General features: G+C 57.5%; 1 protein-coding gene across 2 annotated transcripts in view; it reads left to right on the top strand.

Annotated features, from left to right (window-relative positions):
- Window positions 1-16,831: 16,831 nt before the first annotated feature.
- The window catches only part of ARID1A (AT-rich interaction domain 1A), a 57,302-nt gene continuing 50,045 nt past the window's right edge, over window positions 16,832-24,088 (top strand). Inside the window, exon 1 of one of the 2 annotated variants that reach the window (XM_054170340.1) lies at window positions 16,832-18,216. In XM_054170340.1, coding sequence (XP_054026315.1) covers window positions 17,059-18,216 — 1,158 coding nt within the window. In that variant the 5' untranslated portion in view covers window positions 16,832-17,058. The remainder of the gene's footprint in view (window positions 18,217-24,088) is intronic. The other variant, XM_054170339.1, reaches the window with a different exon arrangement.

Below are 24,088 nucleotides of genomic sequence, written 5' to 3'. Positions count from 1 at the left end.
AAAGCTAAACTGTGATCCTGCCCTGCTTCCCCCATCCCAGTCCCAGCTCCATGAGCTTCACATCCTCCTGCTAGCGCTGAAAGGAGAACAAGAGCTGCTGATGATTGTGAGGCCTTGCTCTGCTTCTCCCCACCCCCTCTGCCAGCCCCATCCCCCACTGCAGCTCCCATAGACTTCTATCCCTCCCATTAACGCTGAAAGGGGAGGACAGGAGCTCTGATGGGTTGTTCTCAGGCTTACTCTGCTTTCTCCCCCTCTACCAACCAATACCAGCTCCACAGCCCTGCATAAGTGCAAAGCGTGCATCTGGCTCTGCTAAGCACACCGACTGAAAGCCCTTTCCCTCCGAGCTCCACAGCCCTGCCAGGAAAAAACCCTCATCCCCCTCCTTGTTCATTACAGAGGGCTGGTCGTGTGCTTTCTAAAAACGTGTGATCTCTTGTTTTAGAAGCATCTGCGCTTTAAGAATAAGGTTTTGTCTCCTGTCATCGTGAATGTAGCTCTTCATAATCATCCCTTGAAGTGCTCCATTTTTGTCCTTAAAGTTCTATTTTATTACCTCTTCTGGCTCAGCGAAGGTCGGTTTAACCCTTTCAGTGTGAAATTCAGCACTCGCTGTAGGAAGAAGGTTGCCTTTTGCTGTTCTGTCCGTGGTTGTCATGCTGTTTTATCGAGTGAGGTGGGGTTTCTTCCTAGCCCGGTCCTGATGCTCGCCGAAAGAAGCGTGTGTGTGCTTCAGCACTGATTAAAGTCATGTATGAGTTAATGAGAAGCTTGCAGAGTATGTGAAGCAAGAGAAAATCTTTAACCAGCTCTGCTGTTCCTTCTACATACCACAAACTTGTAAGCTGTAACCAGGAGGTGTGAAATGCTGCAGCAGGAGACTCTTGTCGTTGCATCACAGGTGGATGCTCACTCAATCCCTCTATTATTTGCCAGATGCCTTAAAGTTCGGCAGGTTTGGGCTTTCTTGGCTTGGCTTTCTAAGCGTGTGTTGAGACTTCATGTTTCAAAGCAGGTTGAAATCCTCGGCTGAGAGATGCTGCCAGCCTGCAAAGGGCTGTGTTTTGGATCGGCTTTTGTATTTTACCCTGTCATCTATTTTCTCCCTGTGCTGGCTGCTTCCCAGGTTAATAGATTGATCACACCGAGGAGACTCTTAGGTGCTGGAGGGATATTGGTGGTGGTGTCAACAGCCTGGCTGTGGGACTTCTAATTTAGGAAACATTGTCGTAAGGAATAAGATCAAGGCTGAATCCTGCCTGCATTTAGGTCCCAATATAAAACACACTTTGGAAGGAGTCCCCAGTGAACACTGAGAGTAATTAAGTAAAACTAAAACCTTTCATTTCACCACCACCCCTCCCTTCCCCCTTTTAAGATAGGCAAGCAACTGCAACATTGTTTTCACTCCACCATTTTCATTATGTGTCCTGATAGTTCCTATTTGTGTGTTGCATCTCAGACCCTCCAGTGACTTCTTCCTGGGATTTGGGGCTGCTTCCAGGCCCTGCTTCTAAGGAAGTCGTCTTGCTGTGTCCCAGAAGGAGTTCTTGAGCAGTCATTCCCCTAAAGCAGGCTCAGCTGCTGACAGCTTGGCCTCTCCAAACACCTTTTTCCCCCCTTTTTTCCCCTGTAACCTTCATGCTTAATTCCTTTTTCCCTTACATTAAGCAAATATTTGTTACTACCAGTTGGATTCCCCTCCCCCCCCCGCCCTTTAAAAGAGCAGAGCCCTGTCGCTGAGACCATCCCTTCACACCCCGTTGAGGAGATGACAGGCAAAAAGGAACGAAGGAGGCTTGTCTTGTGCTGGGAACCTAAATGCCATTTCCAGAAAACAATGCTGTAGGAAATGGGAATGAAAAATGCATTTGATGCTGGTGGGAACTTGTAATGAGGCTAAGAGAGGATTTGATGCCTCAGAAAAGCAATCGTCAGGAGGGGAAAAGTGGGGACTTTATCATCCCTTTGTAAAAGTTCTCTGCCTGAATGGCCTTTTGGGGAGGAGAAATTTGGCTCCAGCCTGGTTATGAACATCTGTTGAATGGAATTTTAAGAAGGCAGAGATTATAATCTCAGTTTCTGTTGACTGCTTGAGAAAATAAAACAAAATGGATTTTTCTTTGCTAGCAAACTGTGTGGACACCGAGCCCACACTGCTGCCGACCTGCTCAGGGAGATGCTTTCCCTGCGTTTGTCTCTATCAAATACAGCCCCTACCCCTTTCTCAGCTCTTTAGTTGCATGTGAATGGAGCCTGATGGGCCGCAGAGCCTCAGCTGTGTATTTGGGGAGGGGTGGGAGAGCTGCTGGGGGCTTTCCAGCGCTGTGGCCCCTGACTCAGGTTCCGGTCCTGCCCACCTGTCTGCTGCGAGGTGCCTGTAAAGGCAATCGCTTCGTGGCCGCTGCCCCTGGTCAGCACCACTTCAGCAGCTATCTCTGAGCTCTCTGTCACCTCCTGTTACTCAGGGAGGTCTTCACTGCAATTTCCCCTCCTATTATTGTGGCTCTTTTGCAGCCTGATGTTTCTGCTCTTGTTTCCATTCCGAGCCAGGAGCCTGCGAAGGCTTCGGCTCCGAATTTAGGTCATCTCCGCCGGAAGAGGGAAGGCCTCAAAAGTAAAAATAAGATTTCAGTGTGCTGTGGAAGTGACAGCTCCTGGCAAAAATGGACAAAGGCATCTCTGTGTCCTGGCCCTCTGGGCTGGGGGGAGTGGGGAAGACCTCTCTTGATGCCAGCACAAAAGCCAAGTCTCCAGGTATGGTTTCTTCCCTGTGTGATTTTTGTGGTCTTTCTTTTCCACTTTCTCACCTGCTTGGAGTTCTAATCGCTCTAATTACTCACAGGCTTGCCCTGGCAAAAGAAGAGGCTGACCTCTTCCCATCTGGAGGAGATGGATTTGCCATCAATAATTGTAAGTGGACTTGGATGAGTTCATAATGGGGCTCGGGCTGCGGAATTCTGCGATGTCCCTGGGTTGTAAGAATTCTGCTCGTGGTCTTTTCCAAACTGATTAAGCTGAGCTTCCACCACAGAGATTTATCCCTTGCAAATTATCTCTTAGCATTGGGCTCCCATCCACAAAGTGCTGATGGTCCCTCCTGAGCTGCTGAGTCATCAAAGGCCACACAGCTTTCCCAGGAGCAGGCCTGGAAGTTGCAGTCCTCTTTTTTTGCTGTAATTGCAGACAATGTCTTTCATGGCAAGGGACCTCAGGATGATTTGTGGTACCAGGAGCCCCTCTGCAGCGGTGCCTGTTGGGGTTCTGTCTTCACATTGATTACAGTTCAGCAGTCCCTCAGCCTGAAGGTATCCGAGGGGACTGAGAGCCAACTGCTTCTCAAGTGGTGGCTGTTGCTATAAGCAGCAAGCTGGGATTGATAGATATCTGGTGCTGTTGCTTTTCTTGTTACTTTAGTGGCTTAATTTAAATTAGTGAGAATCTTGTGAATCAGTTCTGTTTGTTTTCTGCTCCTGCTAGCAGCTATCTGCAGGTTTGCACCAAATATGCTGAGCTTCCCCTGGCCTAGATGTATAATAAATACCTTAGTCAATGCAGGGATGTCCAGCTTCCTCTATTAACTCAGGGGAGATTTGTTCCTTATCTGAACTGTTCCTCCATGCAGAAGGAGAAAAGCCTTGCATAGCCAGAGTCCTCCTCATAAATCACCCAGACAAACTGACCTTGGGGCAGAAGAAGATGCAAAATGAGAACTGTTGTGATTTAGACTCGGTGACCTTTGTGGTGCTCTGCTCTGGGGATGTGCTTAGCATGAGACACAGTCACCTGCCAGCAAGCACACCTTCAGGGGCCCACAGGATGGTTTGGGAAGAGACCTTAAAGATCATCTAGTTCCAAGTCCCCTACCACAGGCAGGGTCACCTCCACCAGCCCAACTTGCTCAAGGCCCCATCCAGCCTGCCCTTGAACACTTCTAGGATTAGAGTGTCCACAGCTTCTCTGGGCAGCCTGTCCCAGAGCCTTAGCACCCTCCTGGGGAAGAATCCCTTCCCAATGTCTCATCTCAGTCCAGCTTCTCCCACGGGGAAGCCATCGCCTCTCCTTCTGTCACTACACAAAGGTGGAAGGAGAGGAGGAAACTGACAGGGTTTGCAGGGGCCAGCAAATGTGTTCACCAAACACTCCTGGCATCCAAGAGAAGCCCCTCAAGCCCCAAGCATTCCAGAGCTGGAATCAGTAAGTAATGAAGGCATTCTAAAAGAGCTAGTAGTAGAAAACAGCCTGGATGAAGACAGGGTGAGCTGTTGGAATTAGGCAGAAGACCAAACAAGGAGCAGGTTGGTAACCAATCAGAAGAGTTGTAATCAGCAGCTTTGGAGGCTCCAAGCCTGGAAGTGCTCCAAGCCCGGTTGGATGAGGCCTTGAGCAGCCTGGGCTGGTGGAGGTGTCCCTGCCCATGGAACTGGATGATGTTAGAGGTCCCTTCCAACTCAAACCGTTCTGTGACTCCAGGATTTACTTTAAGGACCCTTCACAACACTCTCCACTCCCTGGGTCTTTCCTTTTAGATGAGAGCTTCCTGTTGGTGTTTGTCATCTCTGAGCAGGGAAAGCCTGAAACCTTTCAGCTCAGTCATTGCTTTGTCTCCTGGGCTCTCCCAGGGGTCCTGCAGAGGCTTTCAGTTCTGCCTCACCCTTTGGTTTTGTGTGGTTCCCCATTATTTACATTTCTTCACATACTTCCTCCTCCTGCCATCTGCTACCTTACACTTTGCTCCTCTCAGCAATTCAGAGCCTGTGTTTCAGCTCATCTTGTTCTACATTATTTTCTTAAAATCTAATTAAAAGGCTCTGGAAGAACAAAGCAGATTAGAATTCCCCCTTTCCATGTAGACAACCTGAAGTGACTCAAATGCCTTGATACAGATGAATCTGGAACCAAAAGCTGCACCTTTCATCCAGAGGGTATCTTGCCAGGCACCAGTATGGGCTGGGGAGCAGCTCCACGGAGGAAGACCTTGGAGTCCTGGTGGACAGCAAGTTCCCCACGGGACAGCAATGTGCCCCTGTGGTTGTTGCTGAACCCCCATAACCCTGATCTGATTCATGGACTGCACCAGGGAAAAACTCCAGGTCGTTGTTTATGCATTGCCAAGCTCTATGGCACGGCAGAACAGCACCTGCTCCAGCTGGATGCACCAACAGAAGTCCCCTGACCATGTCCTTGAGAGGGAACCTGCCAGTGTCCAGGGGGAAGGAATCAGACCTGCAGAACTGCTGCTCTTCCACAGGTGGTGGCCACGGGCTTCTGCCTGGGAGACTCTGGTTTGCACCCTGCCAGGAAGCAGCTGAGATCTGCATGGGTTTCTAGGAGTGCAGGTTTGGCTGCTGCTCCTGGTCAGCCCAGCTCTGCAGCAGCACCCTCTGCTAGCAGTCACTGCGAGCTGCCTACACCCAGGAACAGCACACCGCTGAGTAAACTGCTCCAGCTCAGTCCCACACAGGAGCAGCAGGTTGAGCTCATCTGGCTGCTTCTCTTCGTGCATTCTGTCCATTAGCAAAGCACCACAAGCCTGATGGAGCTGCAGAACTAAATCTTTCCACCTCTGCAGCCCAATGGGAGATGCTTTGTAGTGGACTTCCCAGTTCCTTCTTCGTGCAGCCTTGGAGCATCTGGCAGAAGAAACTGCAGAGTCAAAAATCAGTGAATGGCAGGAGAAGAGCAACCCCCAGACTGCTGAGAATTCACAGAATGGGTTGGGTTGGAAGGGACCTAAAAGACAGCCAGTTCCAAGCCCCTGCCACGGGCAGGGACACCTCCCACCAGCCCAGGCTGCTCAGGGCCTCATCCAACCTGCCCTGGAACACCTCCAGGGAGGGGACATCCACAACCTCCCCGGGCAACCTGTTCCAGTGTCTCCCCACCCTCACTGGCAAGAATTTCCCTGTCCTGCCTGTGGAGTCCCTCCCCTTGCAGCTGAGCAGCAGAACATGCTCCACAGGAGAACTGCTGGGAATATTTTGAGAGGTAAATGAATACAGGGAAGAAGCAGGCACCGATTAGCAGTGAAAATGCCTTAAATCAGCATAACAAAGTGGGGTGAGCGTTCCTGTGCTCCGTGGAGTTAAATAGCTGTAATTAGATCAAACAAACGAGATTGATGTAGCATCCCTTTGTAGACAGGGCCTCCAAGGTAGGTCAGGAGCTAAGTTCAGTGGAACAGTTTTAGCACTGTGGCTTTTATCTACCAAGGCACAGCCACACACTCACTGGAAAGTAAATACTGCTTGGTAGAACTGATGGATTCCCCCAGAAAAGAGTTCCTAGAGGAGACAGAATTCTTCCATCTCAGCCTGAGCTTCTGGCAGTAATCAGACTCTCCTGGTTGATTTGTTTATGGAGTCATGGAGTGCTAGGGGTTGGAAGGGACCTCTGGAGATCATCCAGGCCAACCCTCCTGCCAGAGCAGGGTCACCCAGGGCAGGTCACACAGGAACACATCCAGGTGAGTGGAAAGTCTCCAGAAGAGACTCCACAGCCTCCCTGGGCAGCCTGCTCCAGGCCTCCAGCATCCTCACACTGGAGAAGCTTCTCCTCATGTTGAGGTGGAACCTCCTGGGTTCCAGTTTGTGCCCATTGCTCCTTGTCCTGTCCCTGGGCACCACTGAGCAGAGGCTGGTCCCATCTTCTTGCCCCCACAGGTCCTTCATCTCTTGCTGAGCACAGCTCAGATCCCCTCTGGGCTGTTCTTTTCCAGGCTCTCAGCCTTTGCTCCTCACAGAGCTGCTCCAGGCCCCTCGGCGTCTTCGCAGCCTCTGCTGGACTCTCCCCAGTGGTTCCCTGTCTCACTAGCAGCCACAAACAAGCCATAAACAGCAACCAGTCCTGAGAGTGGTGCTGGAGGAGCTTGTAAAGCACTTGCTCCTGAGCCCCAAACTTCCCATTTCAACACAACCCAGTGTGGGGATTTGTAGCCCACAAGGTTTTCCTTGCACTGACCTTTCCCAGCTTTCCTGGTGCCTTCACACGTGGCACCAGCTCAGAGCTGCCCCTGCTTTGGGGTGGGTGAGCTCAGCCCTCTTTCCCTGTACTAAGTCAAATCTGTTTCCTTATCAAAGCAAGCCACAGATTTGTCTGCTGTGGTTGCCCTTCCTAAACCCATCCTGCACTTTATCTCTTTATTTCCCTCAACATCTTTTTCCCCCTCCAGGGGATAAATAACTCCAGTTCTAGATCTGACTGGGGTCAGGCTAATTACCCTCCTCTTGCCCAGACATCACTTTCCAAGCCTTTGGGTTGATTCTGATGATTTTGTTTGATTTGGTGGTTTTGTTCCTCCTTCCTCCCCGTAGCAAGATGTCAATTTTAGATTATTTTTGAACCCTTAAAGGTGGTAGAGAAGAGAATTCACTCATTTGCACCACAGCTCAACAGCTGTGCTTCAGGGTTGGTTTGGTGGTGAGGTTTCTTTTTGGGGGGTTAGAGAAATATTCCATGTTCCAGCCCTCGGATCACATTTGTGGCCTTCCCTTGGACCTGCTCCACCAGCTCTGTGTCCTCCTTGTGCTGGGGACACCAGAACTGGACACGGTTGTTGGTGTGCTTTGGTTTGCTTTGCTTTGCCAGAGATCCTCAATAGTTTTACCTGCAAACTGTCTGTTGGGATTCTGCAGCGTGCCTGGGGCTCGGGAGTCTGTTTGCCCTAGAAAGTGAGGAGTTCTGAGCCGTGCTGTGCTTCTGGGGAGAGGCCATGTGCTGGCTCCAGCCTTTATAAAGAGGTAACACCGCTGAGGTTGGACTCGGGGCCTCCTCAGAGCCCTGGGTAGCTGTTGGATAGAAGTGGCCTCGGTTCACAGCTCCAGTGCTGAGTGGAGCTGCTCTGACCACGCTTCAGTGTTTGTTTCAGTGAGGTGCACACTTGTGAAGGTCAGAGCCTTACTTCTAGGCCACGTCTGTTGGAGGCAGATGAGAGGATGGAGGCCTTGAACCCCCCTCCCCACGAGTCCCCGGTGGTGCTCCTGGGAAGCCCTAAGGCTCCCATGTGGCTTGGATTACAGAACTCAGCTGCTGAAATGCACAGTTAGGAGAAGCTGCTGCAAGGTAAATAAGCAGAAGTTTTGTCTGGCCTTTGGATGAAGGCCTCCAGGTGGACCCCACCTTGTTTCCAGGGGACACCACCACGGTGGTGGTCAATTGTCAGCCGGTGCTTCGTGCCTGCCTTTGTACAGCTGGGATGCAGGGACCCTCCTGAGGGCTCTCCCCTTAGCATGACTGTTTCACAGTTTGTGTGTCCTTGCTCTGCATTGTGTCTGTGCACTGAAAACAGCCACCAAAAAGCCCTGACAATCCGCTTTTGCCGGGGATTTTCATCACCTGAGTGAGTGGCAGGGCCGAGGAGGGGAAGCTGTGGCAGAGCTGCAGCCGGGGTGCTGGGATGCCTTTGCCCCGCGGTGGGCTCAGAGCTCAGCCTGCACCCAGTGAACCTCCCCCGCAGAGCTGATTTCCGTTTGATCAGAGATTTCATTTCGGTCTGAGCTGACTTCCCAGGACCGAGGCAGCGGTGCTGGCTCTCCCAAACCAAAACATCTTCAGCCGCTTCCAAGGGAAGGTTTTCTTTGTTTTCTCAGCCGGCTCCTCATGTTCCTCAGCTGCCCTGAGCGTTCTGGGCGGATCCTGCAAAGTGCTGAGCACATGGTTAACTTTAAGGGAGTATATGCCTGAAATCGCCGGGGCTGCTGCTGGCTGAAGCCACACAGGGACCGACGTGCTCTGCCGGCCTCAGGCCAGTGGCTTTTGCATCGCCCAGGACTGAACCCTAAGCACACCACAGCCAGCAGCCAGAGCTGAATTTCCTTTTTCTCTCCCCCTCCCCCCTCCCCTTTTAAATATCACATTTAAAGCACAAATCCTGGCACCTGGCTAATTAAAAAGACTTCCTCTGAGCTGCGAGGGATGCCCTAATGCAGCCTGGTTTCTGTCCCTCTCTCTCCCTGCTAGCACTCAGCTCTCTCGGCAGCGTTTAGTGCAGGGCTTGCAGTTTTCAGCCGTGCTCCGTTCCTGCCTCGTCCTCTTCCAGCTTTTCCATCTGCTTCATTCTGTTTGGAAAATGGCAATGTAGAATGTGTTTGGTGTAACCTTAATCCTGACCAGCATCTGGGCTCCGTCGAAAAAAAAAGAAAGAAAAAGCATCCACTGCAGGCAAGGTTTCTGCCTGTGCTTCCCTGCTCCAGCACAACGAAGCTGGGGGGAGGACCCCCAAAACAAGGGTAGCAAAAGGAGGTCGATGTTAAGGGCCACGGGCAGGAGTGTGTGGGCAATGTGTAGGGGTTCAGATGTTTCCCTGCTCCGTGGACAAACCTCGGTGCTTGTGCCTCCCACCTCACCTCTGTCCTGGGGGGTGTGGTGGCAGAGGTGAAGCTGCTCTGCACTATTCTAGAGGGGAGAAGAGAGAGAGGAAATCTTCTCTTCTTTCCCCCCCCTGTTAATCAGCCCCAGCTACGTGCAAGTTAATGCCACCCAAAGAAACCCCAAAGTGCTGGCCCGGGCTTGCTGTGTGATGCCTTCTGACATTGCCCTCTTCAACTTCTGCAGGCCTGTCAGAGGTGCCCGGTGCTGCGCTGCTTTGATTAGAACACCTCGAAATAACGTCCTGAAGATGAAACTCGCTGACCCAGCCGTGACCCTCTCCCAGCACCCCGTGTCGCACCCGGGCAGACCCAGCTTGCCCGTCAGGTCGGTGGAACCCGGTGCCCACCCGGCTGGCGCCTGCGGGCCGGGCCGAGGGCTGCTCCCTGGGGGCTTCTCCTGGGATCTGGGGGGAGCTCAGCGTGTGGGGAGCCTTTGGAAGCCTGGCTCTGGATGTCCCCAGCAGCCGGGGAGCGCGCAGAGGCGCGGTAATTGCGCACCCCGCGGAGCAGCTTTGTGTTCAGCCACACGTTGGAACAGCCTCTCCTGAGCCAGTTCCGATGGCTGGGGTGTGACTCCTCATTACCCAGCGCAGGATAGCGCCTGGCAGCCAATTGCGCTTCCCAGCTCAGGTCCCGGCCCCCTCTCCCCCCCCGCCCCCCCTTTTATTTCCCCCCCTTTTTTCCCGTTTGATTTTCCCGAGCCGGTGCCGCAGCTGCCCGGCGCTCCCGGCCCGAGGCTGCTCAACTGCCTCGCCGAGCAGCCGCAGAGGTCGCTTCTCAGCACCATTAAAATGGGGGGGGTGGGCTAATTTATTTCTTCCCTTCCCCTCCTCAACTAAGGCTCTCAGTTCGTCATGGCCAGAGTGGCAAAGACGTTTAAAGCCCAAACTGGGCTTCTCCAGGTGGTGTCTTGGGCTGAGCTGGTGTCACAGCCACTGCCCTGCCACAGGGCCAAGGCTCCCCCTGCCCCTGCCCAGGAGGTGATGGACGTTTTAAATCAAGCCTAGGACGCTGCACTAAACCCCAGCCTTGGGCAAAGAGCTCACTCCCTGCTCAGCAAGCTCTGGCTTCCCGAACTCAGCACCGTGTGGACTGACAATGAGGGGAATAAAAGTTCTCCCCCTCTGCTGGGTGAGGGCTTTGGGGGACGGCTGCTTGTCAGCCATTCGAGGGTTAATTCAGCCACGTTTGCCGCGCTGGGGTCTATCCACAGGCGGGGAGGGAGCCTGTGTGGTTCTGGAGGGGAGAATTAGCAGTGTGCTGGGAGGGCAAACAATTGTTGATGGGAACAGAGGCTCTATCAGATGTGTGGATGCATGAAATGGGCTCTGTGCTGGGGGGGCAGTGGGAGGGGTTTATTATTATTTACTTGGAGGGGCTTTTATTTTTTTTTTTTTTACTTGAAAGGGCTTTTTCCTTTGGCTGATTTCCACCCCCTCAGGAATCATGGCCACAACTTGCTGTGTTTCAACACTCACTGGGGAGAAAGGGAAGCAGAGAGGAGGCAGGGGAGCAACCAAAGCTCGCTCTGTCCCCCCCAGGTTGCGGTGATGTCCCAGGGAAGGTGCCCCCACGCCGAAGGCTGCAGCGGCAGCAGCCCCGGCCGCTCGGAAGGCCTTTTCCCTGCTGTCCCTAGGAGGCAGCCTTCCTCGCGCCAGCAGATCCAATCTTGCCCAGGAAAAAAAAAGGCATGGAAGGATGTGAACCCCTTGGAAAATTCCACTTCCTGCACAGCCAGGCTTGTCCTTGGGTCTCTCCCTCATTCCCAGGCTCTTACCAAGGGATTTCAGCCTGAGGCTACCACACCAACTTTCTAAATAAACCCCAGGCTCGGAGCTCGCTGCTGTGGCAGCTCAGCTCGGCTCGGCTCGGCTCGGCTCGGCTCAGCTCGGCTCCTCTCGGCACCATCTCTCCTCTCCTCTCTTCTTACTTCCCTCCATTTTATTTCTCCGCTGGTTTCTTTCTCTTCAGCAGACTCCTAACTCTCTCTCCTGCTGAACTTGTCGGGAACAAAAGGCTCCGTTCCAGATCCAGCCCGCAGTTGCCGTGAGAAACTTCCTTGCAGCGAGCGCTGCCTGCCGCTCGGCTCTGCGCCGCTCTGCCCTGCCTCCCTGCCTGCCTCCCTCCCTGCCTGGGTAAAATGGCAGTGCAGGAGCTTCATGAAAAGCCTGCACGAACCTCGCTGCCACGGCGCTGCCTCTCCCGCAGCAGCCCCCCCTGCCCCAGTCGTGACGCCTCAACTCCAACTTCTCTATAAATACACTTGGGGAGGGCAGGGTTGCCTTTTGTAATAGAGAGAGAATTTCATTTGAAATTATTTTCTCTCTTTTTTTTTTTTTTTTTACACTCCACTGGAAAGAGAGCTGAGGGGGGAGGAACGCAGAGGGCCAGCCCTGGGAGCTGGTGTGGGTTTTTTTCCTCTCCTCTTTGCAGGCAAAGCTGCTGCTGTTTTCCCCTCCCTTGCACAAGCATCACCAGTTCCCAAGTCCTTGAAACAGAAAGAATAGTTTTGCTTCAGTGGGAAAATCCAGGCCCAGAGTTGAGGGTTTGCTCTTTGCGCAGCTTTCAAAGGCTTTGCTTTAACTCTTCCGAGCGGGGCTGGCAGTGGAAGGAGGCTGCTGTGCGAGCCCACCCGACAGCTCCCAAATCTGGTGGGATTCAGGAGGAGATTAGACGGCTGGCTCCGGATCCAGTGCGGGGCTTTTACAAACTCCGGGCCGCGTTTGATTTTTTTCCCCTTTCCTTTTTTTTCCCCCTCCTGTTCTAAGTAGATTTACTCTTCCTCCTCCAAGCGCTCAGCACCACGGAGCTGGTGACCAAGGGCTGCCGTGGAGCTCGGCGTGCATCAAATCAACGTGGTTTGCTCCTTGCCTGCACTTTATCCTTGGCAGTTGTCCCCTTTGCCAACGTCACTCAGTTTTCTCTGGAATGATTCCATCCCAGCTCCACTTTTCCTGGCACTGAGAGCAGCTCTCCTCCACGAGTCCCCAGTCCTCACATGCGTCCCCCCCAAACCCGCTCCTGTTCCACTTTTACCACGCTGGGTGATGAGGGGCTGGGGAGGTAGAGAAGGGGGCCGTGGGGCAGTAGAACCCCCGGGGGGCAGTGAATCTCCGTGGGGCAGTGAACCCCAGTGGGACTGTGAACCCCAGTAGCCCCGACCCCGTTACCCCCTCCGGGGGATGGCGCCGGGTGCGGGGGGGCCGCGCAGGGCGCTGCGCTCCGCGTCCCTTCCCCTCCGCAAAGTCCACTTCGCTTTTTCCTCCTGCCGGCCCGGGCTGCTGAAATAATTCATTTCCGTGAGTCAGGCCGAGTCCCTTTTCCTCTCCCAATGTGCATCCAAAGTTTTGCAGCTCCCTGTCAGATGTTAGCAGGAGGCTGGAGCAGGACATGGGCTGTGGCCCTTCCCTGCTCCCTTTGGTGGGAGGCAGCAAAATCCCCAGCACAATCCCCTCCTGCCTCGGAGCTGTGCTGCTCCCTGCCTCCGCCAGTGAGCTGACACAGCGCTTGGGCCGAGCTGCTCTGGCAGCACGCAGCCCTCCTTCCCTGCCTGCCATTGTGAGGGAGCCGGTAGAGTATCTCGGTGTTTGTTAAGAGGATAAATAAGCTTTGTCTCACACAATGCCCAGCGCACAAATCGTTCCACTGCTGTTAATCTGAGAGGTTATGAAGCTGCAAGGAGAGTGCTTAACCCAGATGTGACAGTGGCCAAAACTCTGCGAGGCAAGGGCTGGGCAAACAGAGAGGTGTTTACAGGAAATGTAATGTTCTGTAGCAAAACTCCTCTCAGATAAGCAGAGGTGCAGCAGATAAGCTCTCCTCACTCCACTCCGCGTTTTGCAGCCTGCTCCATGCATTATAATCGATGGGTCTCTTGTTCTTGGGTCCAGTCTGCATCTCCCAGCACGCTGTGCCTCCCAGGAAAATGGGAGAGCATCCTGCTGCACCCCACCGCCCGCAGCCCTCCTCAGCTCCTATCCTCCCCTGGCTTCGCTGCTCCAGGCAGCACTTGGTGCCAGAACCTCTACCCGGTTCCCGCAGCCCGGATCCAGTCCGCGTTTGTAGCGAGTTGGGAGGCTGTGGATAATGATAACTTGTGTGTGTGTGAGCGTGAGGAGCGCGGCTGACTTTAGTCCGGTTTCCATGTCAACGATTCAGTCCATATTTGCCAGCACACAGTTGGCAGAACCTTTTTTTCCCCTTTTTTTTTCTCCCCTTTTCCAGAGGAGAAAGGGGGGAGAGCCTGCTCCTGTTTCGAGTACTCTAATCTAGACCAGGTTTCCTCGGCTGCCTCGGTGTTGGGTTAAATGGCATGGCCACCTTCATGAAGGAGACTTCCACTCCGGAGGAGCCAGCCCGCTGGTGGCGGTGGCCTGCAGAGCCATGTGAGAGCCTGGAGCTGCTTCCCAGCCTATCTGAGCGGGCAGGGGCTGAGCCTGCCGGGGAGGCAAAGCCTGCTCGGGGAGGTGGCGAGCGGAGGGCTCCGCGCCTGGCAGGGATGCAGGCGCTGGTGCCTTGCTGCGAAGTCTCCTCCGGCTCTGTCGAGCTGCAAGGTGGCAGTTCCCACACGGGGTGACACGGGTGGTGGGAGGATTTTCAGCTATTAGGTGGAAAAGCTGTTAAGAGCTGTGCTGTCAGCTGCTTCCCGAGGCCCGTGGCTGGAATCTCACCCAGTGCCTCAGGACTGAGCGAAGTGCCAGGGCCTCGCTGCTGAGGCATTTTCCTGGATCTGCTTCAGCTTTCACAAGCACTTGGTGAAGCCTGGGGAAGCCAGGCTGCCTTGCACGGGGCCATGGCACTCCTGGGAGAGGATCCCAAAAGACTGACACATGTCAGGAGGTTGGGAGCCTGTGGTCTTCACCTGCTGCAAGCCAAGCTCCCAAGTGCGTGATTAAACTTCTGGTGGTGTTTCCCATCCTGAAGCAGACTGGAGCTTTGGAGCTGGGGAGATGCTCAAGGCTGTCCTGGGGTTAAACGGCAGAATTCTCAGCACTTTGGGGGTTCCTTTAAGTTTAGCATAAACTAAGCACCTGAAGAGGAGCAGCGTGGTGCTGTGGTGAGCCACAGCCCAGCATCACCATCATAAAGCCCCTGGGCCTCTGTGTGAGGATCCTCCCTGCGGTGCCGAGGGAGCTTTTCCTGCTGCTGCTTTGCCTTTCTGGAAGCCAGGGTTTGATCACTCGAGAGAGGCTCCACTGACGGGAGCACCTAGGTCAACTTTTTGTTCTAGCACATTCCACAGCTCTCAAACTTCTCTGGAGATGATTTTCGTGGTTCTAGTGCTCTGTGGTCCACACAGATAGCAGCAGAGCCACAGAACCTCCTGTGTGAGACTCCAGAACTGCGCTGGGATTCCGACCTTCCCGAAGGCCTCAGAAGAGCGTCCCAGTGCCAGCGGCATCGGGCACTGCCCTTCCCCAGCAGCGTGTTTGAGCTGTGGGGAATGACCAACCCAGCAGTTTGCTGAGGCAGGGTCTGCTCCTCGTTGCCCAGTCCAGACTGGGAAGTGGGGAGGCTGCTGTGCTCGGGAGCCTGCAGGGCACTACTGCTCTAGAAGACAGTTCAAGTGTTGCTCTTTATTACCTGCCCTGTCCCACCCTCCTCTCCCACTTTCCAGCTTTGGAACCAACCCCTTTGTTCTGCCACTTGCTTCCCAAATGATAAATGCTTTTATTGGGAGGTTTATAATGAGCAGGGGCTTGGGCTGAGAGCAGCCAGCACCAAAACCTTCCGTTCACCCACGACAGGCAGAGAGCAGTGGCCATGACTCAGTCCTTCTGCACCTTGCCTTGCCTCTTGCTCCAGCCTCTGCTTTCCCCAGCCACCAGAGCTGTTCGGATGAGGGTCCTTGTGGTGTGCCCCACGGGCAGAGCGGGGCTGAGCCCTGCGCTTTTGGCCCTGCATGGCAGGAGGCTGGGGCTACTTCTGCCTGCTTTTCTGTTTGGAGAGGATGCTCTAAAATGGCAGCTTCAGCCCTCAGAAGTGTCTCTGGGCTCTCCACCCATTGTTTTCTGGTATTTTCTTTCCCCTTCAAGCTGCATTTACTTACATTTCACGTCTCCCAATATCTCCATGTTCCCAAGGAGGCACCCACCCAGGTTCAGTACAGGGGACCCAGATCCAAACCTTCCCGTGCCCACCATCTCTGCTAGGCAGCTGTGGCCTCATTTCTGAGAGCCCTTTTTATTACCCAAATAACAATTCCCTTTCGCACCTCCCGTGCCCTTCTGCAGCCCAGCACCATCTGAGGCCAGATAGGCAGCACCAGAACCTGCTGGCACAGGACAGGCTGTGTCCAGCACAGACTTCCAGGCGTTTCTCTCCTCCCTCTTGCTGCTGTGGGCAAGGCCATCAGGACAGAGGCGGGAATCCGGGTTTGAAAGGACCCAAAGAAGGCTTGCCGAAGAGCTTGGGCTAATTGCGAGTACACCTCTTGGCAGCCGGGGAGCTTCAACACCTTGTTGCCCTTTGTGATCGCTGGAGCATCCCGACCCATTGCTCAACGTGTTGTGTCTAGACACGTTCAGGTGGTTTTGGTTCTCCCCATCCAGCTGCCCCGAGGGAGTTCCTGGGTCTGTGCCCACTGCCCTGGCGTTGGCAGGAGAGGGAACCAGGCTTTCTTGGCCGTCCGTGTGTGCAGTTATAGTTCTGGCACACCGCCAACGCCATTTCCAGAGGGACACAACCAGCCGAGAGGAAATGACAACTGCTAGGAGTTTGCAAAGCCTAATTCTAAATGGAATTTCTAGGGACAAAGCAGAGGCGCTGCGTTAACCCGCGGGCCATCGCCCGTCTCCCCGCCGACACCCCACAATCGGCGGCCGCCAACGTGGCCCAGCGCCCTCATCGCTGCGCCGCAGGACTCCCGCTGCAGGCCGTCGCCTCGCAGTCCCGGGAAGTGCCCCGGCGAGGTAAGCGAGGCCGGGCCGCTGCCCCTCCGCCGCCGGCCCGCTCCTGTCCCCGGCTCCGGCCCGCTGCCGCCCCCTCGCCTCGCCGCCCGCCCGGCCCGGAGCTCGTCGGCCGGGCTCGGCTCCGCGGATCCGCTGCGGGTTTTGCGTGCGGCAGCCTCCGCCGCGCCGAGCCGGCAGCGGCCGGGGCCGGTCCGCTCCTCCTTTGTGACTGGGGGGGAGGCTCCCGTCCGGGCCGCGCTCGGCTCCGCTCCGGGTTTGGCAGGCGGCCGCGGCGCTGGGTAAAATGGCAGTGCTGAGCCTCGTGTCGGAGTGAGCCCCGCTCGGCGGAGCAGAGTCGGGAGCTGCCGCGCGGCTCGCCCAGCCCGGCCCCGCCGCCGCTCGGCCCGGCTCCGGGGACGGCGCCCGCCCGCCCGCCGTGTTCCCCCTCCCTCCCTCCCGCCTCTCCCACACCGGGAGCCCCGTCCCGGGTCCCCCCCCCCCCCCTGCCCCCCCCCCCTCCTCCTCCTTCCCCCCACTCCCTCCTCCTCCCCTTTCTCCGCCGGCTGCAACCGAGGAGGTACAGCGGGGCCAGGCCCCGGGAAGCCCAGCCCAGCGGAGCCCTCCCCGCCTCGCCAACCAGGCCGGGGGGGAATGAGCCCCCGCTGCCCTGAAGAGCCCGCCGCCGCCTGAGCGGGGAGCAGCAGAGCAGCGAGGCCTCACGCCGGCCGGCCAGGCAGGGAGCAGCTCGGGGGGGACCGGTCCGGGGGGGGGGTGGCTGGGTGGGGAGGGGGGGGATCATGGCTGCTCAGGTCGCCCCCGCCGCCGCCAGCAGCCTGGGCGCCCCGGCTCCATCCGAGCTGAAGAAAGCGGAGGCGCAGCAGCGGGATTGTCCCCCGGAGGAGGCGGGGGGTGAGGCGGCGGCGGAGCGCGGCGGCGGCGAGAAGCAGGCGGAGAGCGAGGGCCCCACGGGGAAGGAGCTGCAGGACGGGGCCGAGAGCAACGGAGGGGGCGCAGGGGCCGAGTCCGACCTGAAGAGCTCGAACGGGAACCCGGGCCCCAGGCCCGCCGCTGCCGCCGCCACCCTGAACAATAACCTCCCGGAGCCGCCCGGTGGCGGCGGCGGCAGCAGCGACGGGGTGGGGGCGCCGCAGCAGCAGCAGCCGCCGCAGCAGCCTCCCCCTTCCCACCCGGCCGCCTTGCCCCCGCCAGCCTACGGCTTCGGGCAGCCCTACGGCCGGGGCGCCCAGGCTGCCGCCGCCGCCGCTGCTGCGGCCGCCGCCGCCGCTGCCTTCCACCAACATGGCGGACAACAAAGCCCTGGCATGGCAGCGCTGCAGAGCGGGGGCCTGGAGCAGTCCTACCCGGGGCCGGCGGGAGCCCCCGCGGGGCCGCCCCCTCCCCAGAACTCGCACGGCGGCGCCGAGCACGGCTTCCCCAACCACCAGTACAACTCCTACTATGCGGCCGGGGCCGGCCGCAGCGCCGGATCCTACCCGCCTCCCCCCCAGGCCTACGCCCTGAGCTCCCCCCGGGGCAGCGCGCAGAGCTCCGCTCCGGCCGCCACCGGCGCCAAGTCCCCCGCAGCCGCCGCCGTCGCCTTCCAGCAGCAGCGCTTCGGGGTCATGGGGCCCTCGGCCGCCGGCGGTGCAGGAGGAGGGGGAGCCACCCCGCAGCCCACGGCCACCCCCACCCTCAACCAGCTCCTCACCTCCCCCAGCTCCGCCCGCGGCTACCAGGGGTACCCCGGGGGTGACTATAGCGGCGGGCCGCAGGACGGGGGAGCCGCCGCCAAGGGCCCGGCCGCAGCGGAGATGGTCTCGCAGTACGGAGGGGGCAACAGCCAGGGCTGGGCCGCGGCGCCCGGCGGCGCCCCGCCGAGGAGCCACCACGCGCCCATGAGCCCCGGGAGCAGCGGCGGCGCCGGAGCGGGACAGAGCCTCGGCCGGAGCCAGCAGGTAACGGCGGGGCCGCGTGGGACGGGCGGCGCGGCGGGGCTGGGGCGGGGGGCTGGGGGGGAGCCGGGAGCGGAGCGGGCCGGGGGCGGCGGGGGGCGAGGGGCCCGGGGTGCTGGCGGTGGGACGCGGTGGCTCTCCCGCGGGTTGCCGCCGCCGGGCCGGCGCTGCCGGGGAGCTGCCATTGTCTGTTGCTTGCTCGCTCGCTCTAAAATGGCTGCCTCGCCGCCTTCCCTTCCTCCCTCCCCAGCCTTTGTGCGAGGCTCTCGGCGAGCTGTCGCCGTCCTCCCCGCGGCCCCGGCCCGTTCCGCGGGGCTCTGGCGGGGGAGCAAGTCGGCCGCCCCCGGTGAAGGGCGAGGAGGGGCAGGCGAGGCCGGGCGCGGGGGTCCAGGGCTGCGGGCAGGCCCGGCCGGGCCAACGCGTGGCCCCGGCAGCGTCGCCGCCATCCGTGCCGCCGCCCGGGTCCCGCCGCCCGGCTCCCCCTACCCCCGGTCACCCCCACGCCGGGGGGTCCGCACCCCTCGGTGGCGACCGGTGAGGTCCGCTGGGGTGGCCGCGGCTCGGTCGGGGCGGTCGGGGCCGTGCTGGTTGCGGGGCGAGCGGTGGGGGCCGCGGGGCTGGGGCGGCGCGGCCGGGAGCGCTCGGGAGAGAGCCGGGCGATGGGAGCAGCGAGTGCAGATCGCTTTGGTTTGGGATTTGAATTATGGAGGTAAAATCCTTCTGTCAAAGCCAGGAGACAGTTGGTCTTAGGTTGACATCCTATCTGTGATCTGATTGGCTCCGCATCTCCTGCTCTTGGCCATTTATAATTGCCTCTGATGTAATGGTACAACAATCCTGATGAGCTCATAAACTTCTACACTCGCCTCTTCCGCCAGCCCCGGACCCGCGGCGGCCCAGCAGCAGCCTTCTCACCTCCTCTTCATCCTCCCCTCCGCCCCCAACCCCTTCCTCGGAACCGGCCGTGACCTTGAGGCGCTCGGGGTTGGCACCGGCGGGAGCGCGGCCCCGGCCAGCCTGCCCTGGCTGCATTGTGCCCGGAACAAAAGCGGCGGCGATGGCGTTTCGGTGGCTGTACCTTGGGTTTGTTTTGCCGGCGGTGTTCCGTGCGACACGGGGGTGTGCTGCGGGAGCAGGGGCAGGGCTGCTCTGCACAATGGCCTCGCTTGTTTGTTTTGGTTCCGTGGCTTTCCCCTTCGGTGTAAATGGATTTCTTTGATGGAGCTGAGGATGGTTTTGTTCCTGCCCCGTTTTGTTTTCATTTCCTTGGTCCTTTTCGAAACGAGAGGTTGTTTGGATTGGTTATTGGATGGAGAATTCTGGGAGGGGGTCTGTGGTTATGTTACAGGGAAAACCAAAACAACCAGACCCAAACTGGTGGTGGATTCTCTGTTGACAGGCAGCAGAGTTTTGGTCCTCGGACTCAAAGATCGGAAAGGTCATTTCCAACCCAAGCGGTGCTCTGATGTTGGCATAGGACAGGCCTGAGCCTCTGGCAGTGTGTCCTGGGGCACATCTGGGCTTGTGAGTGAGCGTTGATGTCTCTTTGCCCCTACCCATGAAGGGACTTGCTGGAGACCATCCAGAGGCTGGTCGTGGTCAGGCCCAGCGGTGCCACAGCTCTTTGCTTCCTGGAGGGTGGGAAATAAGGAGGCAGAGGGGCTGTGGGGGGACTGGAGTCAGCTGCTTGCTGGCAGCCTGGGTGGCCAGGAGCCGTGCAGGGCAGCACAGCCTGGGCACCAGACACCTTAGATCCAGGAGGCAGAGGGGCTGGTAGCTGATAGCTGCAAACCTTGATTCAGACTAAACTTTCTGTGCACCTCCAAGGGCTGTCGATGGCCTCAGGCAGGACTCTCAGCCCTCCCTTCTCGCTCTGTGTGCTTTGCTCTAACTTCAGGCTGGATGACATCTGACACCGTGCAGCACGGCTCCAGCCTCCAGAGTTTCCCTTCTCGCTCAGGGCTTCTCTTGTGTCCATCTGAAAGGGGTTTCACTTTGGTTCCTTGATTACCGAAGGCAGAGTCTCTGCCTCGGTGCCTGCAGTTCCTGGGTTGTCTTTCCTGTCAGACGGAGCTGCTGCTCTCCAGGAGAGCGGAGCTTGAGCTGTGCTGAGCTCAGCAGTCCGCCGCCGCTCGCTCATCCTGGCTGAGGATTGCACCTCCACGGGGCTGGCTTCCTGCAGCTCGCTCGGGCAGAGGCCAGGGATGTGAGGCTCTTTACTTGGGGGTGCTTTTGCTATCCCCCCCCCCCAAATGTCAGCTCAGGTGCAAGGGCTGCTGAAGCAGGGTGGCAGAGCCAACTTTGCAAGCAGGGATTCGGCCATGGCACAAATTGCTGCAGGGAGCTTATCTGGTCTTGGAAACTGAATTTCACTTCATGTTTGTGCTCTGTGTGGGGTGTTAATAGTACCTGAGTGACCAGTCCCATCCCCTGGAATTCTCAGGGAAGAGTTCTTCTGGGAAGGAGCTGAACTTTAGGTTGTCCAAGTGATCTATATGAAAAGTAAACCAACAACTTCCCCCCCAGTGCTGAAAACCAAACAGCTTCCCCGCACCGTCCTTGCTGTGCCAAGGATTCTTGAACTCAAACTGACAACTCCTGAACTCAAACTGACAACTCCTGAACTCAAACTGACAATTCCCTTTGTTTGTCCTGATGGAAACACAAAAACCCCAAACTGCCTTAACCTGGTGTGATGCAGGAAGCTTCCAGGAGTCACCTGTGCTGCCCACCACGAAGAGCTGGGTAACAGCAACACTCCAGGCTCAAGTTACAGCCTCTGCTCCCTGTGGGCTCTGTGAAATTCCCAAGATTGGGACAATGTAAAGCTTGGAGTCTTTTGTACAGGGGTGAACAGAGTGGGTCCTTAGCAGCTGTCTTCTGAGGAGCTGGGGGAGAGCAGGAGGCCGGAGCGGAGCTGGGGAAGAGCAGGAGGCCGGAGCGGAGCTGGGGGAGAGCAGGAGGCCGGAGCGGAGCTGGGGGAGAGCAGGAGGCCGGAGTGGAGCTGGGGGAGAGCAGGAGGCCGGAGTCATCCATCTGACCAAACCCCAGGAAAAGAAGCATCTCTTAGGGCAGGCTGGGAGGAGATGGTGTGGGAGGGTCGTGGGACTCCTCTGCTTGGGAATCTTGAGGGGGCAGAGCTGGGGCTGGGGGCGCAGGAAGGTGCAGCTGGGAGCAGTGCCTTTGGTGTTGGGGCTCAGGATCGGTGAGCGATGCCCCAGGGGCGGTTTGAGCACATTGCTCATCCCAGGCAGGGAGCTCCCGGTGTGAAAGTTGTTTGAGCGTTTCCGGCGCTGAGAGCGCAGAGCCTGACCGGGAGGCAGCCTGCTCCCCTGCTCCGTGGCCTTACTCACACCTCTGCTCCGGGCTGGCCCCAGGGCCGTGGCGCTGAGCCCCTCTGCAGGCAGCCATGCGGTGTGCTGCTCAGGGCTCCGCAGGTTTGCTTCTGACGGGCCGTGGGGGCTCGGGGGCTGCGGTGGGGGGCTCGGGGGCTGCGGTGGGGGGCTCGGGGGCTGCGGTGGGGGCTCAGGAGCTGCCGTGGGGGCTCAGGAGCTGCGGTGGGGCTCAAGCTGCAGTGGCTGTTAGACACAGTGTGGGATGAGGATCTGCGGTTTGCTGTGGGAATGGTTGCAGGGATCCAGGCCAGGGATCTTGGCTCTCACATTTTCCAGCTCTGCCCTGTGTTTGTTTCCACCTCCCCTTCCCCTCGCAGCGTGGAGCAGTTATTAATAATTTGCTTTCCCGGCGTCCTGGGACTGGAAGGAAGCTGCTTGGAGAAGGAACTTCCCTGCCTTCAGCAGAGCAGCAGTCCTCCCTGGGCAGACTTCTGCTGCAGGGAACAGCAGCTCGGGTAACAGGAGATGTCTTTGGATCACATTAAACATTGACATCTTGGATAACCTCCCCACGGGTCCACTGCCATCCCTGGGCCTCTGCTGTGAGGCAGTGTAAGAATCCTTGTGGTAATTAACACCAAAAGGGAAGGAGAAGCTCCTGGGCCTCTTGCCACCCACTGGCTGCCTTTTTTTAATCTTTTTTTTTTTAATTTATTGACTTAGATCTTGACTTCAGCAAATGAGGCATGAAAAGTGTTGCTGGAAATATGTTTTTGAAGCTGAACTGGCAGCGAGTGGCTCTGAGCTGCCAGCCAGCTGAGCTCTCTTGGAATCGGAACCCGAGCCCTTGGCTGCTCCTGGCTCCTGCCACAGCGTTTTGCCTTGCTTGGCACTGGAGTGTTAGCAGCCCTTGCACTGCTCCTCAGGTGTGCAGCACGCACCAGGGCTTCCCAGCAGAGAGCAGAGTGCAGCAGCCTCTCCTTCTGGGGTAGGGTTTGCCTCTGAGCTTTGGAAGAGCAGGAGGGCTGTGCTGGGGTGGTGTTGGTGTCGGGCTGTAAGTCATCCTGCTGTGGACGCCGAGGGTGCTGATGGCTTTGCCTTTTCCAGCAGGTTGAAGCTCCCTGGCAGCTGCCTGATTGCCTCAAATCTCTTGTTGGCTGAAATGCCATCTCCAGGGTGCTAGGGTTTGAGGGGAGCAATGCTTCCAGGCAGGATAGGGGTAGGATCCAGTGCAGCAAACCTCAACCCTGACTCTGGGCTGGAGCTGCTTCTCCCCTGCTCTTATCACCAGCGGTTTAATGGGAAGCCTGGGACAAGCCACAGGACTGTTGTGTGGTGACATGTGGTTAGCAAGGCTCCAGAACCTGCCTGTGGCCAAGTGTAACTGGAGTGCTCCCTCAGTCCTGCTTTGTTCTGTGGGCTGGGGCAGGGTCTCTGCAGGTGGTCTCTGCAGTCCTGGTGCTGGGTGCAAGGCAGAAATGTGCTCTCTGCAGGGTTTGCATTGGATTTCTCAGCCTTTTGGGCTGCCTTGGAATATTTACTGGTTGCTTAAAACTGCCTGGCCAGCTCAGTTCCTTTGACCTGCTGCAGCTCCTCTTTCCTGAGCAGCTGCTCAACAGACAGGCAGAGCTTCTTCCCTCTTCTGAAATGATGTCAGAAACTGGGGTAGGGGCAAGGCTGAGAGTCCAGAGCTGTGTTGTGTGGCTGTGTCTCGCTGATCTCCTAACTTGCTGTGTTCTTAGAGTCCCAGAATGGCTCAGGGTGGAAGGGACCTCAGAGCTCATCTGCTCCAACCTCCCCACCATGCCCAGGGACCCCTCTCAACTAGACTCAGCTGCTCAAGGCCTCATCCAGCCTGGCCCCCAGGGGGAGGCTTCCACAGCCTCCCTGGGCAACCTGATCCAGAGTCTCAGCAGCCTCCTGAAGAACTTCTTCCTCTAACCCTGCTCTGCCTCAGCCTTGTCCTGTCTCCAGACATCCTCAGGAAAAGTCCCTCTGCAGCCTTCTCATAGGATGCCTGGGCCTTGAGAACACTCAGCAGAGAGCAGCACGTCCCAGGGCTGCTGCAGGAGAGCCTTGTGAGAGCCTTCCCTGACACCTGCATGAGGACCCCAGCAGGGAGAAGCTGATGCCCAAGAGCAGGCTGAGCAGTGCAGCTGTTGTGTCTCTTACCTCCCCTCCCCAGGCTGGGCTGGGTGGCCTTGCAGGTCTCATCCAGATGCATTCTGTGCTTCTGGGACTTCTCCACTGTTTTGCTTCCTCCTCTTGCCAGAGCTGCTCCAGCAGCTCACAGATGCAGTTCCTCACCTGCTGAGCTGGGACCTGGGTAACGAGAGCACTGGAGGCCCTTGGCAGTTTGGGGGTGGCTGAAATTCTCTCCCCAGTGGGTTTTGAGTTCTTGTTTACATTGCACCCCCTGTGTGCTGGGTGGCTCTGGGGAGCAGCTCAGCAGTGTGCCACTGCCCAGGGCCTGCCAAGAATGCCTCAGGCTCTCGAGGAGCAGCAGTAGCAGGGCAGAAGCTGAGGGCAGGCAGCGGGGG

The sequence above is a fragment of the Dryobates pubescens genome, chromosome 20, assembly GCF_014839835.1.
Source record: "Dryobates pubescens isolate bDryPub1 chromosome 20, bDryPub1.pri, whole genome shotgun sequence".
Lineage (NCBI taxonomy): Eukaryota > Metazoa > Chordata > Aves > Piciformes > Picidae > Dryobates > Dryobates pubescens.
This window is presented reverse-complemented; position numbering and strand designations above follow the sequence as displayed.